This window comes from Phytophthora infestans, genomic scaffold (assembly GCF_000142945.1).
Source record: "Phytophthora infestans T30-4 supercont1.6 genomic scaffold, whole genome shotgun sequence".
Lineage (NCBI taxonomy): Eukaryota > Oomycota > Peronosporomycetes > Peronosporales > Peronosporaceae > Phytophthora > Phytophthora infestans.
Window position 1 is genome coordinate 2,191,635 of NW_003303753.1, and position 18,102 is coordinate 2,209,736.

The following is an 18,102-nucleotide window of genomic DNA, read 5'->3' on the forward strand; positions in this document are numbered from 1 at the left end:
CACTCCTAAAATGTATCGTCATTTCGAGGGCCCATTAATGAAGATAATATTTGTGAGCGACCACAACTTCTTCAGTTTCAAGCATTCTGTAGCTTATAAGGGCTCAAAAGATAGAGGAGACGCCCCACTTTCGTTTAATGCTTAAATCGCGATTCGTACTTAGGTTCATACGTATTATTTTGTTTTGGGTTGTCTCAAATATCTTTTATTAAATTATATTACAGTAGTTGTAATATTAAATTTACTTTTTTCGGGAGCTGTGTCGATTATCAGTCAGTGATAAATAAACCCTCAGGCGTCAACATCTAAGTTTACTCCGACCGCCCTGTGCGTAAGCTGCGCTTTTATGGCTTGGATTTCTCCTTTGCACGAGTACTGTCGGTGACCTCGGAACTGATCGACCATTATCCATTTCTTCACGGATGAACCACCTCCTCTCGAGAACTTCGACCCAGACGACCACCAGCCGAGCCTCCAGCCACCTCATCAAGACAAAAAAATGATGCGCATTGTGATCGTCGGTGGGGGCCAAGCAGGCATCAACTGCGCCCAGAATCTCGCCAAGACGCTGACCGAGGCGGACAGCACCGAAGTTGTGGTGCTGGAAAAGAGCGGTCATTTCTACCATACACTGGGTGCAGCTCGCGCCTGCGTCGATCCCGACTACGCCAAGAACATGTTCGTCCCGTTCGATAATGCCATCCCGAAGTCCTCGTCGGGTTTTGTCCGCATCGAGCATGCCGTGGCAATCGGAATCTCGCCTGACAAAAAGGAGATCTCGTTCCAGACAATCAATGCCGATGATAACAAGAACACCAAAACGGAAAAGCTGAATTTTGACTACCTCGTGTTGGCCACGGGCAGCACCTACACGGTTCCGATCAAGCAGGATCCGGAAGACTACAGACGTGAGACTACAGAAGCCAAGCTGCAAGAAGTTCGCTCTGAGATTGAGAATGCGGCCAAGATCTTGATCGTCGGCGGTGGAGCAGTTGGCTGCGAAATGGCCGGTCAGATCAAGGCAAAGTTCCCAGAGAAGAATGTGACGATCCTCGAGGCGCACAGTGAGCTCATCTCCCGTAACAAGCTGTCCGACAACTTCTACTCCAAGCTGCACGCTGCGCTGGACGCTATAAAGGTGAACGTTATTCTCGGGGAGCGTCTCACAGAGCGTTTTCCGGGCAACTCGTTCGAGAAACGTACACTCCGTACTGACAAGGGCACTGAGATCGAGTCCGATATTCAGCTGCTCTGTGGTGGTTTTCATCCCGTTTTGGACCTTGTAAAAGCCATGGTTCCGTCTCTAATCACGGAACAAGGCTCGATCAAGGTCAACGAGCTGCTTCAGCTGGACAACGAAAAGTACGCAAATATCTTTGCGCTGGGAGACAGCAGCAACCACGAGACGCCCAAGATGGCGTTCTGGGCCGCTGACCAGGGCAAGTTCCTCGCTGCGCAACTCGCAGCCGTTGTGCAAAAGAAGCAGGACGGCTTCAGCAAGCCGTATCCTAAGGTTACGACCGAGGCAGTAATTCTTCAGTGGGATCTGGCGGAGTCTCTCAACTACCAGTCTGGGGTGGTGTTGTTGTCGGTGACTGGGTGACATGGATGATCAAGGCCAAGGACTTCATGGCTGGACGAACCTGGGGCAGCCTCGGTGCCACGCCCCACAAATGAGCCCGACCTTAGCTGAGCGGTGCTACTTTGATCACAGAAAGAATATGATACGAGTATGCTTCGTTGAACGAGTCGCCTCACGCCTTAAAATGAATACACTACTCCCCTCTCTTTTCTTTTTAAATGTGCCTAGCAGTCAAAATCTGCGAGCGTCTCGCTATGAAAGACCTCTAAGTACGCTAAAAGCTGCAATAGACTACTTCTCTGCGGTTAGTATGCCAGCCAGTCTAGTTATTAATAGGAACGGATGTGCCGATACTAGCCCAAATTCGACCTGCCAAGTAGTCCCTGGACTTGATCAGCCGCGTGAACCAGTCCCTTAGAACTATTCCTCCGAACATCGGTAGCTGCGAAACTCCTCCCGACGGGCCCAATGGAAGGATCATCGCTTCAACCGCCACTCCAGCGAAGGGATTGATGAAGCCTGTCTGCTTCTCGCGGATCACTGCGGTCAGTTCACCAGCGAGAAAGGAGGCCTGCTCACCCGCCCAGATAGCCATCTTTGGAGTAGGGTGGTTGCACATATCCCCCAAAGCAAAAACGTGCGCGTACTTGGTGTCTTCGAGCTGCAGCTTATCGTTGACTTTGACGAATCCTCGATCCGTCACCAGAGATAGATTCATTTCTTGCACCAGCGTAGACACTGGACTGAAACCCCCGCACAGAAGCTGGATATCCGACGTGATCTCTGTTCCCTTGTCGGTACGCAAAGTGCGCGTCTCGAAACAGTTTCCGGTCAGACGGTCTGTCAACCGCTCGCCCACAATCACCTTCACCCCAAGCTTCTCCATTGAAGCATTCAAATACGAGTAGACTTATCGCGTAGGTTGTTGCCTGCGATGAGTTGTTTGTTCGCGTCCACGATCGTCACCGACTTGTTCGGATATTTCGCCATGACCTCCGCAGCCACCTCGCAACCCACGGCGCCTCCACCGACGACCAAGATCCTCTCCGCTTTTTCAATGTGGCCACGTACTTCTTGTAGCTTCAATTCCGTCGCCGAGCGAGCGTGGTCACGACTGTCGGGTTTGATAGGCACCGAGTACGAACTACCTGTGGCCAAAACCAGGTAGTCGAACTTCAGCTTCGACGTCGCCTCGCTCTCCTTGTCGTTGCTACCGATTGCATGGTATGACACTTCATTTGTGTCGGCCGAAATGTGTGTCGCTACTCCGCGCACGATGCGAACGAACTTGGCGGCGTGTTTGGGGATGGCGTTGTCATAGGGGATGAACATCTTGTTGGTGTAGTCAATACAGTGGTAAACTTTTGGGAACCAGCACTGATTGTGGTAATCAGTGCTGGTTCCCAAAAGTTTACAGTACATGGTATGTACAGTACAGTACAGGTACACGCATTCTTAATGTCGCTATTGACGACCAGTACATTTAGTGAAATATGTTGACCATCTCCGACGAGTCTGATTGCGAAACCGAAATGTTTAAATGAAGCGCAAAATAGTTTTTAGCAGAAATTACCATTATAAAGCTAGAGGAAAAAGACGAAGTTGCTTCCGCGTATAGTCCTTGTGGGATTGAAGTCGCTGCACGAGTGGATGATCCTGTAGAAGGAATACACCAATATGATCGACTTGAAGCCAGCTTCTAACCTTTCGCGTAAAAGATCATTCATTGAGGCAATCGTCGCGAGCGTTCCTTGAAGGCCTTTACTCTCTTATTTTTGGAGCATAGTTTTCATTTAGCAGAGAGGGCGTTTACTCAAATGGCACATAAGGCTCCTGATCCATGAGAAGTGGCGCACGTTGTCCGAGGCAAGCGGTACGATTTCAGTCCACATCATAATCAATGTTGGTCGGTTGGATGGATATTCATCTTCGACGCAGAGGCGCGACTGTGGTCAGGTAAAATAAATGATCCGGCTTGGCCTTGCCTGGCACATCAAGGATACCGGGACGCGCTCGGCTTACAGTGGAGCTGCTGGGTGAGCCTGCCGCGAACAGAGTCGAAGGTCGAGATACATGGCATCGAGTCCAAGTTGGCACTTCAGTGGCGAGCGATAGCTCAACTTGCTCTACTATCAAGGTCGGTGGCCCATTTGAGTCAATAGTATTGAAATGTGAATGAGTTGTTGCCGATAGCTCAGATTAAATGCACGAAGAACTTATCTGGACAAGACGCGGAGGATAAGAACCCCATGCAGGCGGCTATCCGGATATCTTCAAACCGGTGGCGCGAAAATGTAGCGTCTGGTCGCCATTCCTAGCTGACCATCCTGTTCAGGTTACGTGGCTCTGCTGGAGAACTATGAACGCAAATCCCAGGACAATTGTGGACGTAGCGGAAACTTATCGTCGGCGCCACCAAGATGTTACACCGCCCGTATATTCGTAAAGGCCGCGGAACTTCTACCCGAGGTGCATGACCGCTGTGCGGATCCCAGCTGGCAGGGTACGCTCGTCACGCGAGACGCCACCTGTAATTTACAATAGTGAAGCCGAGTCGAGCACTTATGCTAAGCTGCTGTGTCGACTAGGTGTGTTCGCCTCTGCTCCATGACACTTCTGTCACCATCCAGCTGAACGAGCTACACCGCTCGAGTTACATTCCATCTTTCCGCGTGCTACGCAGGACTCTGCCTGTTGTGTCTTCAAGACTTGTCCAGCCACCTCGAGCTTATCGATTCTGACAACCATGGGCATGGACCCGAAGTACTGCAAGGTGACGGTGCACCCAGCCGTCGTTAAGACGTCCCCGCCTCCGCTGATGCGTCGACAAACCGTGGGCGGCGAAGGTCTGGGCTCATTTCGGGCCGGATCCTTCAACCGAGCGCCACCACCGGTACCGCCTTATAAAGCGTACGCTGCCGCTGTCTTCGACAATGTGGACGAGTTGCAGGAGGACGACGCGGCTGATATCGCCGTACTCAGCGAAGAAGACCCCATACCGTCGTCGCGCCGCCGCGCACACACGACGTCGTCGATGTCCACTTCAGTGCGCCTCTCGAATATTCTGAATCCGCTGTCGCGCATGACAATGCGCTGGACAGAGCAGTCTAACGACGCAAGCTCAAACAAAGCGACGGACTCCTCCACGAGCAGTGCATCCTCGACTCCCAACCTGATGGATACTCCTCCGCCGCTTACAACCCCGCCGCCGATAATGGACTTGGCCAACTCGTTCCTGGATGTGGACACGGACGGCAGCGATGAGATCACGCGCCCCACCTTTGACGACTTGGCCAGTCTGATGGCTGGAACCCCACCGATTCCGGCCGGTCTTACGCTCGACATGCTGCCGACGGAGTACGAGACGCCCCCGATCCCATCGCACCTACGCGACGTGCTGCTACATAACCAAAACCAGCAAAAGAGCCTCTCACCACTAGCATTTGAACACAGTGACGATGAAGAGAGCGAGGCTGACGATGACGACGCCAGCAGTGCCACCACAGACGACTATGGGGAGGACCCAACCAACCACTCGGTGGACATCGACAGTATCCGTCAGACGCGCGATCAGGCTGTGGCCAACTTTGAAGCCTCGCTGCGTGACCCCAATCGCCGCATGCCGCGTTTCCGCACCACTGACGTGCCCAAGAGAGTGGGTGGGTCAGCGCGCAACATCCGCGGACTCAGCTCGCCACCGCGTATGCTGAGCCAGGTCATTCGTCCTCGCAAGGCTACCGTCCCCGATGCAGCAGACGCCTCTACAGCTTCGGCAACGCATCCACACAACAACGAAGCTCCTTCAGTGCCAATGTACCACAGACAGGAGCTTCACTTGGCCTTCAAGACTACGACCGGCCAGATCACCCAAGTGCAAGGCCATCCCAAGCGACGTGGAGGTCACAAGAACCCCTTCTCGCGTCGTGTTCGCTGCTACGCTATTCAACCGTACGATTCGCTTGAGGACTGCGATACGTTACGTATCATCGGTCACACCACTGACGGTCTGCTCCGAGGTGGAGATTGCGTCTCGCTCGCACGTACCGACGGCACGGTGCTGCGCATGCAGAAGATGTCCAAGAAGTTGACGTTCAGCAACAAGATCGACGTGCGAGCCAAGTTTATTATCACAGGTGTTCCCGACCGGACACCCGTGACGTCGACTTCCAAGTTCTACCTGCAAAGTGTGTACGACCGCAAGAAAACAGTGGGCTTCTTGCCTTCTCGACGCGACACTCACCCAGGCTGTCTCGCCATGTATGTCCACCGCAACGCGGAAGACAAGGTCGAGCCTATCCAGTTCTTCAAGCGTCATCCGGGCCAGAATTTCGTCTTCTGGCACCAGCCACAGCAGTGGGTATAAGTCTCACGGAGAAGTGCATCGCGTACAGCACGATCGAAGTGCCGGATTGCGTATTGCTCCACAGCGCATTGAGCGGTTGTGCCACTGAATGTTTTGTGTTTCTTGTAATATTTGTCGTGGCGTATATAGTAGTGTCCGTTAGTCGTACTATCTAATGTATCAAAAAATGAGTGCTGAAAAAGGTCCTTTACGGCTTTAAATTCCGTTAAGAAATGAGACCTTGTTGAAGTTGAACACTGGATAGCCCTCCAGTGGTGGCATTTCTCAATGAAAAAGAGAAGTTGTATTCTAGTAAGGCCGTCGAGGGCCACGACTCGCAGTGTTAATATCGTCTGGAGCTCCTGGCAGGCCCCTACGTCTTGAAAGCTATAAATTAGCTACGTTTTTTCCTGAGTCTCCTAGTTTTAAAATACTGACAAAGCGTGCTTCACGCGGAGAATCTCGGGATTTACAATACCGGTTGTATGTGCAGGGCGGTTGCTTCACCATTGGCTTTTCCGTAATGTAAGAAACCTCTGGAATGAATAGAGAACAAAGGGCTTAACATGCTCAAAGTGCCAGAGTAAGTTACTCTGGCACTTTGAGCAAATTAACAAGTACCTTAGTCAGTAAGGTACTTGTTAATTTGTTCTGTAGAAGCTTTACAAGGATATTTTTAATAGTTCCCATGCTCTCCTATTTACCTTTGTATGCTTTGTTCTAACAGTACATACGCGATTGCACTGTGGGAGGCGCATTGCGAACACAAGAAGGATATTGGCGGTATGGTATGCCGTAGGCATCTGATGCGCCTGCTCCAGTGGCAGCCGCGTCATCGGCTCAGTCACTGAGCCTCAGTTGTTCGGGGCGGAATATATTACTTCGGCTAGTCGTAATTTACAGTGATGTTACGCTTGGCCGCCACATGCAAAATTCACTTGGTTGGTGGTATCAAAGGTACCAAGGATATAAGCCGATATAAGATTTTTAAATCCAAACTATTTGATTTAGCAGGCAGAAATGACGCACTATGTAGGTTCAGAGAGAAACCCCGGAGTTTTTTTCTGAACCTACACAGTGTGTCATTTCTGCCATTTAAAATACCTGTTATACAGAATGAGATCTACATTGCAAAATTAACAATGAAGATGTTAAATAACAGGTATTTTAAGTGCTTAAATTAACTGAGATTTTCAACTGAAAACATCTCTAAGTTTGGGATCTGAGTAGAGTAATTCTCGGAGCTCCTAAAACTCTGGATATAAAATCCAGAGAATATCCGGCTTCTGTACACGATCTGTGAATATACTTCTTGTGTGTTAGGCCGCCTTTCGACCTGTGAGAACAATTATGACTTTGGTCAAGATGCCATACCTACTTCTCATTTAAGTCAAAATTTAAAATTACAAAACGCTTTTGCATACCAAATGCAAGAATTGCCAACTCACAAAGCTACTTCGTCAAAAATGTCAGTCCATGAATCGCCCAGATATTCAACGTCTAGCGGAGGCAGCCCATCCAGCCCAGTCTCGGTGCTGGTTTTGTTTGAAGCGAGGTTGCTGTTGACGCTCTTGTTTTCAGTCTGTGCACGAGTTGTCGTCGTCACTTGGTTCTCAGCTAGTATTGGATCAAGTAGTGCGTTAAGCTCGTCTTCACGACCAGTATCGGTCACCAGAGACCAGTCCAGTGCGCACAAGTCCACTAATGGCCATGAGTTGCTATTGAAGTTCTCGGGACTGAATGTAGCCATCTCGTGTTCAGGCTCACGCTGGTCGTCGTGTCTGTCCTCAGTGTGCAGCCTCTTCAAATCCACGCGGAGTAATCGCTCGTCGGTATCACTTTCCTCTCTCAAACGCTTCGTACCAATGTGAGAAGCTGCAGCACACATAGCAGCCTTGTGATGCTCCATCTCTGCTACTACCCCCGCAAGCTGAAACGGATGACATCGGTGGAGAAACTCGTGACTAAAGGTGCACACGCTGGCACGCGTCTTCGTCCACTTGCGAAACCCAAAGTTGTTAAGCTGCCGCTGGAAGCTCGCAAACTTGCAGTGCTTGAAGTACTTCGGAAGAATCTCGCGCTCAAGCCTGGGTACATCGAAGACCTGAAAGTGGGAGCCGTCGACCGACCACGACATGATACAGGGGTCTTCGTCGTGCAAGATATCGTAGAGAGTTCTCACGAACCGAGGAACCTCGTCGACCAAATTTTCGCTCAAGTGCATCATTCTTTCGCTTTGATGGTTGGCAATAACTGTGTTGATTCTCAAAGGGTTGCACGCTCAAAATCAAATTGAAATGTGGTTCAGAGTCGCCTCAGTTCTCACTGAGACCTTCTCAGTGATATCGTCTGCTATATTTATGTTGAGAACATACACAGAAGATTTTTTTGCGACGGGCTTCGTTGTACAAACATTTAGTCCTAGCATCAACCTGGTGTTAAAATGCGCAGAAAACGCAGCTGCAAGCGCCTCAACAAGATCATAAGGTGTCTACTGGAGTTGACAGGTACTTGGCATTGAAGTGTCGTCTTGATGATCGCACAGGTGCTTCTACGTTTTTGAAAATGGCTTCACTTTCCATTTTCGACAAGCTGCAAGAAACTGTTGACTTACGAATGGGTAACTAATTACTATCTGCTCTGCCAGATAACCTCAGCAACAACGATTAGTTGCGAATGTGTGTTGTTGCTGTGGTATCATGGTATCATTTACTTGTGCATATAAGCACCAACCCACCGAATAAATTAACAGTCAAATGCTTATCACGAGCTGTGCCGCATACCAGCATGTCACCATCTGACCGGCTCAACGTTTGGTAAGAACCTTTCCCATCCTTTATTAAAACATATTGCAACCTGTGCGGCCCGTGTCCTGTGTTTCCCGCACAGCTTTCATTCGACGACCACACATGCAAAATTACATTGGCTCGAACCACTCCAAGATTTTCAAACTGACCCAGATTCCTTCAGTAAGCGAACACGACTATGAGCACGCGAAATAAGTCCACAAACGTCGACAATACCACCGTGCCTCGCTTCGTGCGCACCGTCTACGACATGCTCCAGAACGAAGACCAGCGCATTATATCCTGGTCGGCCGACGGATCTCACTTCCAGGTCTACGACGTGCCGAGACTGGAGACCGAGGTGCTGCGCAAGTACTTCAAGCACGGCAAGTTCTCCAGCTTCCAACGTCAGCTCAATAACTTCGGGTTCCACAAGTGGACCAAGACGCGCGGCAGCGTCGCCACCTTCAGTCACGAGGTGCTTGTGCGGTGCCACCCGTCTCAGCTCGCTGTCTTGGTGGGCCAGATGAAGCTCAAGCAGAAGGCTGTGGCCGTGATGACATCGGCACCGGTGAAGCCAACAACGTCGATGAAGCGACCTCGGAATCTTCTGGGGTACACCACCGAGATCACCACTTTAACCAAGAAGCACAAGATGTCACCGCGCGACGTGTGCGCCATCGACGAGCTGTCGGACGTCGGCTTCGCGTCGTTCGTGGATCTGCCGTGGCTGATGGAGGACGATAGCTGCGGCTTCAATGACGACCTGGTGCTGCTTGGTGCACTCGATTCTGTTGATCTGGCGGAGCTGGACTGGGACGCCTTTGCTGCGTCACTTGATTTCTGCAATGGTGATAATGACAACAACAGCAACAGCCATAGCAGTACCATCGCCTTTGATGCCGACATGGACTTGTGCTTCGACGTCCATTCTGATGCATCGATTGCCGTGTTGACCGAGGATGATTTGTGCGCTGACCTCGGTGGACTTGATACCATTCCGTCTCTGACGGACTGTGAGACGGAACTTGTACTGGGAAGCAGCTCCAGCGATGATTTCGGTATCAACGATGATATGAGCTCTTTGCTGTTCGCATAATTAGTACAGAAAGTGTACATGTACCTGCTGCACACTTCCGGCACGTTGGAAGATAGTACTCGAAGCTCGTAGCTCGTAGTCTGTAGCTTGTAAATTAAATGATGGATCCACTGACACCTGAATTATTGACGTAGTGAGCTTTCAACGCGTGCTTTACATTGGGAGCGTAAGGTGCTTGGTGGCGCATCTAATACGATTGATGTCCGCGTCAAAGCACCGTACTGAGATGAGTTATACGTTCGTCGTTATACTTGGACGTCTAACAAGATCAAGTGAAGATCGTGTTCCAAGTATTTCTTGCAGATCTTTTTGCTGAAGTATTATTTCGTGCACTTTCGGTGATCGTCTCTAGTCCTTTTTTGCGAGCTCGTCTACATATCCTTCGACATGGATCATCTGATACACTTCAACTTGATGACTTCAAGCACTTATTCCTAGTTTGGTCCAATAGTAAGCAGCCTGGTGCTACGAAAGCAGTTGCACGAATTACTATAGAACTAGCATGTGTTATTATAGCACGCGTTTTCAAACCCCAAGCTAAAGCATGTGCATTGTCAGAACACACGCGCTATGCGCGTTCTCGGTAAATTCTCCCCTCGCAGCTCGGTCGGAGAAACAGCAGCAGCGAGATCGCTAGTCGAGCGTTCTTAACGAATCTGACGCAGGGTCTGGCAAAACTATGACAAATAATATTATCCTTCGCAGCTTGGCACAAGCTTCTCCTCATCCTGCTGTCGACGGCACTACGTCTTACCCAAATCTGCCGCGAATAGAACCTCGAGTAGGAAGATCCATCACTACTCAATTGGGTTTTACTCGCCCAGACACTCTAACAACAACCGGGTCAACCTCACAACCAACCACTACGACAAGCAACCAAAGCAACGTGAACATGGATTTAGACAGTAACAAAACCAGCGACGTGACCTTCGCCACCGTGCCTCGCTTCGTGCGCACCGTCTACGACATGCTCCAGAACGAAGACCAGCGCATTATATCCTGGTCGGCCGACGGATCTCACTTCCAGGTCTACGACGTGCCGAGACTGGAGACCGAGGTGCTGCACAAGTACTTCAAGCACGGCAAGTTCTCCAGCTTCCAACGTCAGCTCAATAACTTCGGGTTCCACAAGTGGACCAAGACGCGCGCCAGCGTCGCCACCTTCAGTCACGAGGTGCTTGTGCGGTGCCACCCGTCTCAGCTCGCTGTCTTGGTGGGCCAGATGAAGCTCAAGCAGAAGGCTGTGGCCGTGATGACATCGGCACCGGTGAAGCCAACAACGTCGATGAAGCGACCTCGGAATCTTCTGGGGTACACCACCGAGATCACCACTTTAACCAAGAAGCACAAGATGTCACCGCGCGACGTGTGCGCCATCGACGAGCTGTCGGACGTCGGCTTCGCGTCGTTCGTGGATCTGCCGTGGCTGATGGAGGACGATAGCTGCGGCTTCAATGACGACCTGGTGCTGCTTGGTGCACTCGATTCTGTTGATCTGGCGGAGCTGGACTGGGACGCCTTTGCTGCGTCACTTGATTTCTGCAATGGTGATAATGACAACAACAGCAACAGCCATAGCAGTACCATCGACCTTGATGCCGACATGGACTTGTGCTTCGACGTCCATTCTGATGCATCGATTGCCGTGTTGACCGAGGATGATTTGTGCGCTGACCTCGGTGGACTTGATACCATTCCGTCTCTGACGGACTGTGAGACGGAACTTGTACTGGGAAGCAGCTCCTTTAGGTATCAACGATGATATGAGCTCTTTGCTGTTCGCATAACTAGTACAGAAAGTGTACATGTACCTGCTGCACACTTCCGGCACGTTGGAAGATAGTACTCGAAGCTCGTAGCTCGTAGTCTGTAGCTTGTAATTCAAATGATGGATCCACTGACACCTGAATTATTGACGTAGTGAGCTTTCAACCGTGCTTTCATTGGACGTAAGTGCTTGGTGGCGCATCTAATACGATTGATGTCCGCGTCAAAGCACCGTACTGAGATGAGTTATACGTCTGTCGTTATACTTGGACGTCTAACAAGATCAAGTGAAGATCGTGTTCCAAGTATTTCTTGCAGATCTTTTTGCTGAAGTATTATTTCGTGCACTTTCGGTGATCGTCTCTAGTCCTTTTTTGCGAGCTCGTCTACATATCCTTCGACATGGATCATCTGATACACTTCAACTTGATGACTTCAAGCACTTATTCCTAGTCTGGTCCAATAGTAAGCAGCCTGGTGCTACGAAAGAAGTTAGACGAATTCACTATAAAAGTAGCCCGTTTAAAAGTAGCATGCGTTTTTTTTAATCCCAAGCTTAAGCATGTGCTTTGTCAAAACACACGCGCCACGTGCGTTCTCGGTGAATTCTCCCGTAGCAGCTCGGTCGATACAGCAGCAGCAGCTCGGTCGATACAGCAGCAGCAAGATCGCTAGTCGATCGTTCTTCGCGAATCTGACGCAGGGTCTAGCAAAAGTATGACAGATTATACTATCATTTGCAGCTAGGCACAAGCTTCTCCTCGTCCTGCTGTCGACGTTGCTGCAGACCAGCTGTCTGCTCCCAGCGCGGCACTACGTAAGCCAGGCCCTGGCTGCGCCTTGCACAAGTCTGCTGCGAATAGAACCTCGAGTAGGAAGATCTGTTACTACTCAATTGGGTTCCACTCGCAGAGACCACCTAACGACAGTCCGGTCACCCTGACAACAAACCACTACAACATCAACCAAAGCAACGTGACCATGAATTTAGACAGTAACAAAACCAGCGACGTGACCTTCGCCACCGTGCCTCGCTTCGTGCGCACCGTCTACGACATGCTCCAGAACGAAGACCAGCGCATTATATCCTGGTCGGCCGACGGATCTCACTTCCAGGTCTACGACGTGCCGAGACTGGAGACCGAGGTGCTGCACAAGTACTTCAAGCACGGCAAGTTCTCCAGCTTCCAACGTCAGCTCAATAACTTCGGGTTCCACAAGTGGACCAAGACGCGCGCCAGCGTCGCCACCTTCAGTCACGAGGTGCTTGTGCGGTGCCACCCGTCTCAGCTCGCTGTCTTGGTGGGCCAGATGAAGCTCAAGCAGAAGGCTGTGGCCGTGATGACATCGGCACCGGTGAAGCCAACAACGTCGATGAAGCGACCTCGGAATCTTCTGGGGTACACCACCGAGATCACCACTTTAACCAAGAAGCACAAGATGTCACCGCGCGACGTGTGCGCCATCGACGAGCTGTCGGACGTCGGCTTCGCGTCGTTCGTGGATCTGCCGTGGCTGATGGAGGACGATAGCTGCGGCTTCAATGACGACCTGCTGCTTGGTGTAGTCGATTCTGTTGATCTGGCGGAGCTGGACTGGGACGCTTTTGCTGCGTCACTTGATTTCTGCAATGGTGATAATGACAACAACAGCAACAGCCATAGCAGTACCATCGCCTTTGATGCCGACATGGACTTGTGCTTCGACGTCCATTCTGATGCATCGATTGCCGTGTTGACCGAGGATGATTTGTGCGCTGACCTCGGTGGACTTGATACCATTCCGTCTCTGACGGACTGTGAGACGGAACTTGTACTGGGAAGCAGCTCCTTTAGGTATCAACGATGATATGAGCTCTTTGCTGTTCGCATAACTAGTACAGAAAGTGTACATGTACCTGCTGCACACTTCCGGCACGTTGGAAGATAGTACTCGAAGCTCGTAGCTCGTAGTCTGTAGCTTGTAATTCAAATGATGGATCCACTGACACCTGAATTATTGACGTAGTGAGCTTTCAACCGTGCTTTCATTGGACGTAAGTGCTTGGTGGCGCATCTAATACGATTGATGTCCGCGTCAAAGCACCGTACTGAGATGAGTTATACGTCTGTCGTTATACTTGGACGTCTAACAAGATCAAGTGAAGATCGTGTTCCAAGTATTTCTTGCAGATCTTTTTGCTGAAGTATTATTTCGTGCACTTTCGGTGATCGTCTCTAGTCCTTTTTTGCGAGCTCGTCTACATATCCTTCGACATGGATCATCTGATACACTTCAACTTGATGACTTCAAGCACTTATTCCTAGTTTGGTCCAATAGTAAGCAGCCTGGTGCTACGAAAGCAGTTGCACGAATTACTATAGAACTAGCATGTGTTATTATAGCACGCGTTTTCAAACCCCAAGCTAAAGCATGTGCATTGTCAGAACACACGCGCTATGCGCGTTCTCGGTAAATTCTCCCCTCGCAGCTCGGTCGGAGAAACAGCAGCAGCGAGATCGCTAGTCAAGCGTTCTTAACGAATCTGACGCAGGGTCTGGCAAAACTATGACAAATAATATTATCCTTCGCAGCTTGGCACAAGCTTCTCCTCATCCTGCTGTCGACGGCACTACGTCTTACCCAAATCTGCCGCGAATAGAACCTCGAGTAGGAAGATCCATCACTACTCAATCGGGTTTTACTCGCCCAGACACTCTAACAACAACCGGGTCAACCTCACAACCAACCACTACGACAAGCAACCAAAGCAACGTGAACATGGATTTAGACAGTAACAAAACCAGCGACGTGACCTTCGCCACCGTGCCTCGCTTCGTGCGCACCGTCTACGACATGCTCCAGAACGAAGACCAGCGCATTATATCCTGGTCGGCCGACGGATCTCACTTCCAGGTCTACGACGTGCCGAGACTGGAGACCGAGGTGCTGCGCAAGTACTTCAAGCACGGCAAGTTCTCCAGCTTCCAACGTCAGCTCAATAACTTCGGGTTCCACAAGTTGACCAAGACGCGCGCCAGCGTCGCCACCTTCAGTCACGAGGTGCTTGTGCGGTGCCACCCGTCTCAGCTCGCTGTCTTGGTGGGCCAGATGAAGCTCAAGCAGAAGGCTGTGACTGTGATGACATCGGCACCGGTAATGCCAACGACGTCGATGAAGCGACCCCGGAGTCTTCTGGGGTACACCACCGAGATCACCACTTCAGCCAAGAAACACAAGATATCACCGCGCGACGTGTGCGTCATCGACGAGCTGTTGGACGTCTGCTTCGCGTCGTTCGTGGATTCGCCGTGGTTAATGGAGGACGCCACCTTCGGCTTCAATGACGACCTGCTGCAGCTTGGTGTACTCGATTCTGTTGATCTGGCGGAGCTGGACTGGGACACCGTTGCCACGTCACTCAGTGTCAGCGACGGTGACCATGACAGCAGCTACAGCAACAGCCATAGCAGTACCATCGACTTTGATGCCGACATGGACTTGTGGTTCGACATCGATTGCGCGGCATCGATTGGGTGATGTGCGCTGTCCCCAGTGACCTTGACACCGTTTCGGCACTACCAGATCAAAAGTGATGTTGACCCGTTGCATATCGCGAATGTACAAGACTATACGAAAGTTATGTCCGAGAAGACTGCATCTACTTTATGATTCCATCCACAAGAATCGCACGCAGGCGGGGTGAGAAATTATCAATGTTTATATGACAAACTGGTCGCACTCTACACACACTTGAATTGATTTAATAATCAGAGTCATCCCGCTCCGTGTAGTCGTTTTCAGATATCTGCCATCGCCGCCTGGCCCCGACCTACCGAGAGCGAAAGACACGTCAGACGAATGACCCTAATACCACACTCCAACTCAAGCAAGTACATACCTCGTCAAGATCCTCGCTGTCCGCCAGCGACTCGTCCGATGACTCTTCGTCTGGATAATCGTTGGCCTCGTGGTCCTCGTCATTGGAATCTTCGCTCAATCTACAGATCAGGCCAGCCACAGGCAGAAAAAAGAGCCGTCAAAAACACAAATCCAACCGAGCCGCCGTCTCTGAGCATTTTGGTCTTAACATAAAGCCCGTTCCTCAGCGGCGCCACGGATATCTATACAAGCATGCGTACCCGTCTTCTTCGTTGCTATCGATATCGGACTCGAGCATGTATTCCTCCACGTCTTCGCTCGGCATATCTTCTGACAGCCACCGATGCACCTCCGAGCTCACACTCACAACCGGCACACCATTCACGCTTGTTTGCTTTGCATCGTCTTCGTCTCTAGTTGCTGCGTCGTGTTGCCCTTCACTGGCAGAAATATCAACACAGTAAACGTCGTACACGTAGTCCTTCTCGTGCTCTGCTTCTTCACAGGCAAGTAGTGCTGTCTCCACATTGATGTGGCCTCCACGCTTGGCGAACATCGCAGCCGTAGCTCCATCATAATCCTGCTGAAGAACACTCGTACTACCCGAGCGCAACAGCACTTCGATCACATCGCTGCGTCCGTGTAGCGCTGCCGCCATAAGTATCGAGCTTCCATCTGCTGGGCGTTGAAATGACGTCGAGTCTACACGAAGCTCAGGTCGCCGCGCGTGGTAGATCTGGAAGAATGGTGCGAAGTTGTTGGCTCGGAACGCCGTCCAAATCGCCTCATCCAGCTCGCGCTCGTGCGGGTTCAGTACACGCGTAGGCTTCAGTCTCGCTCCGTTGACCGTGACGACATCAGTCTTGCTCGTTTCTACTATATCCTGTTCTGTGTCCTTCTCTGTGCTCGCTGCAGTCGCGACGTGTAGATCTACCAGTCGGATGCCGTGCAGTTCCATCGTCTGCTTCTCCTTGATCTCCATAATAGGTTCTAGTCCTCTGGACTTGAGCATTTCCTCTTTCCGACGTGCTTTAGAGCGACTTTGCTGTTGTTTCACACGCTTTTCGGTCTGTTTGGAGGCCGTGGGGTCTGTCTGGAACACTGGGACGAGCTGCTTCTTGGCCAACATGTCGGCGCGTTCATCTTTGAGCGAGCGTGCCTTGCGTTTGAGTCGCTCTGTCCACTTGACGCGACCTGGAGTGATGGGCTCCTCCATTGTGTCGATGTGCTTGAACACGAACCGCTTCTCAGTGGTCGACAGATTCGTAAAAGCCTGTACCAGGTCCGTCTTGGAACGCTTCGAGTCCGGCTCACTGTGCACCACCAAACACTCCATCGGGTCGTCGGTGCGCTTGCGCTTTATACGCAGAAAGACGTACGACGGTTTCCCATGAACGTCAGGCTCAGCTTTCGACTCGCGTGCAGCTCTGGCAGCGGCGATAGACGGCGTCATGGCCGGCGACTTCTTGTCCTCCACCACTTTCTTTGCCAATAATGTACCGATATACTGGTACGCAAGGATGGCTACATTTATTAGATAAAAAAATATGGAACTGGTTAGCGGCACCGAGTAAAATAGTACTTACACGAAACATTACAGTAGGACCTTCGTAATTTTGACGATAAAATACTGTCCGAGGTAAATTTCAACTCAGTTCTGAAAAACAAGATTTCTGAAAAAGACACCCCCTCTCCCCCTTTTCTCCCATCCCCAATATCTATGAGCCTTTCATTCCAAAAAAATCCCGCGCACTACATCAGCCACGCGCCCCTCCTAAACTCTAATACGAGACGAAGACACACGACAGCTCTGAAGGTAAGCATGCATGTTCATGTAGATTAGAGGGGGGGAGGTAAGCTAAGAGCGTATTCTGTGGTTCTCATGTGTGCAATCAGAATGAGCGACAGTGAACCCGAGCGGCAAGTCCCTCCTGGGGTCTCGTGGCTCTGTCCCCCAGTTGATGTCGAGTGGCATGAGAGCTGGGATGCCTTCCGCAAATACATGGAGCGCTACCAGGAGGAGACACACCAGATCTTTCCACAGCGCACGTCCACGTCGGTTCAAAAGAGAAATCGAGAAATTAAGGCGCGAGCAAACCTGAGTGTTAATGCGAAGGACCCAGATGATTCCGGCACGACTAACACAGTTACTGATGAGACGTCGGATCAATTGATCCCTGAGGAGTTCGGAAATTTCTGGATTAAGCTGGTCTGCACTCACGGGTGGAAGCGCAAGAGCCGTGGAAAGGGGATACGAAGGTCGTTTCTCAAAAAGACTACAGGCTGTAAGGCAAACATTAAGGCTGCTGTCGTATGGAACGATGAACACGACACGTTCATGGTACGCGTCACTGACTTTGACGTCAGACACAACCACAATGTGTTTCGCGCTACATTTGAGAACCATGTGTCGAACCGTCGCGTGGAGGATCCGGACATACTGGCATTCGTGGATGAACTCCAAGCTGCTGGTTCTAAGCCGAAGCTAATTATGCAGTTCCTGCGAAAGAAGACAGGTGGGTGCGCTTAACTCAACCCAGAATTATATATAGTGACTGATAGCATTCTTGTTTTGGACTCCATGTAGGAAAAAATGTGGTGCTTCGAGATGTACACAACATGGTGGCGAGGATGAAGGAGAGACGAAGGGGAGGTGCGACTACTG

At 50.8% G+C, this 18,102-nt stretch overlaps 4 protein-coding genes across 4 annotated transcripts; 2 read left to right on the top strand and 2 right to left on the bottom strand.

The window, feature by feature from the left end:
* Window positions 1-499: 499 nt before the first annotated feature.
* Window positions 500-1,603, top strand: PITG_04692 (pyridine nucleotide-disulfide oxidoreductase, putative; the record flags this gene model as incomplete). Its single annotated transcript, XM_002905381.1, has 1 exon — window positions 500-1,603. The coding sequence occupies one exon, from the start codon at window positions 500-502 to the stop codon at window positions 1,601-1,603; it is 1,104 nt and encodes a 367-aa protein (XP_002905427.1).
* Window positions 1,604-4,328: 2,725 nt separating this feature from the next.
* On the top strand, window positions 4,329-6,036 carry PITG_04693 (uncharacterized protein; the record flags this gene model as incomplete). The annotated part of the gene is made up of 1 exon (XM_002905382.1): window positions 4,329-6,036. One exon carries the CDS (start codon window positions 4,329-4,331, stop codon window positions 5,943-5,945), a length of 1,617 nt encoding a protein of 538 aa, XP_002905428.1.
* Window positions 6,037-7,006: 970 nt separating this feature from the next.
* Window positions 7,007-8,234, bottom strand: PITG_04694 (uncharacterized protein; the record flags this gene model as incomplete). The annotated part of the gene is made up of 2 exons (XM_002905383.1): window positions 7,007-7,028; window positions 7,373-8,234. 2 exons carry the CDS (start codon window positions 8,149-8,151, stop codon window positions 7,007-7,009), a joined length of 801 nt encoding a protein of 266 aa, XP_002905429.1.
* A 7,121-nt stretch (window positions 8,235-15,355) lies between these two features.
* On the bottom strand, window positions 15,356-16,912 carry PITG_04695 (uncharacterized protein; the record flags this gene model as incomplete). The annotated part of the gene is made up of 3 exons (XM_002905384.1): window positions 15,356-15,376; window positions 15,457-15,556; window positions 15,698-16,912. The coding sequence occupies 3 exons, from the start codon at window positions 16,888-16,890 to the stop codon at window positions 15,356-15,358; spliced, it is 1,314 nt and encodes a 437-aa protein (XP_002905430.1).
* Window positions 16,913-18,102: the final 1,190 nt, after the last annotated feature.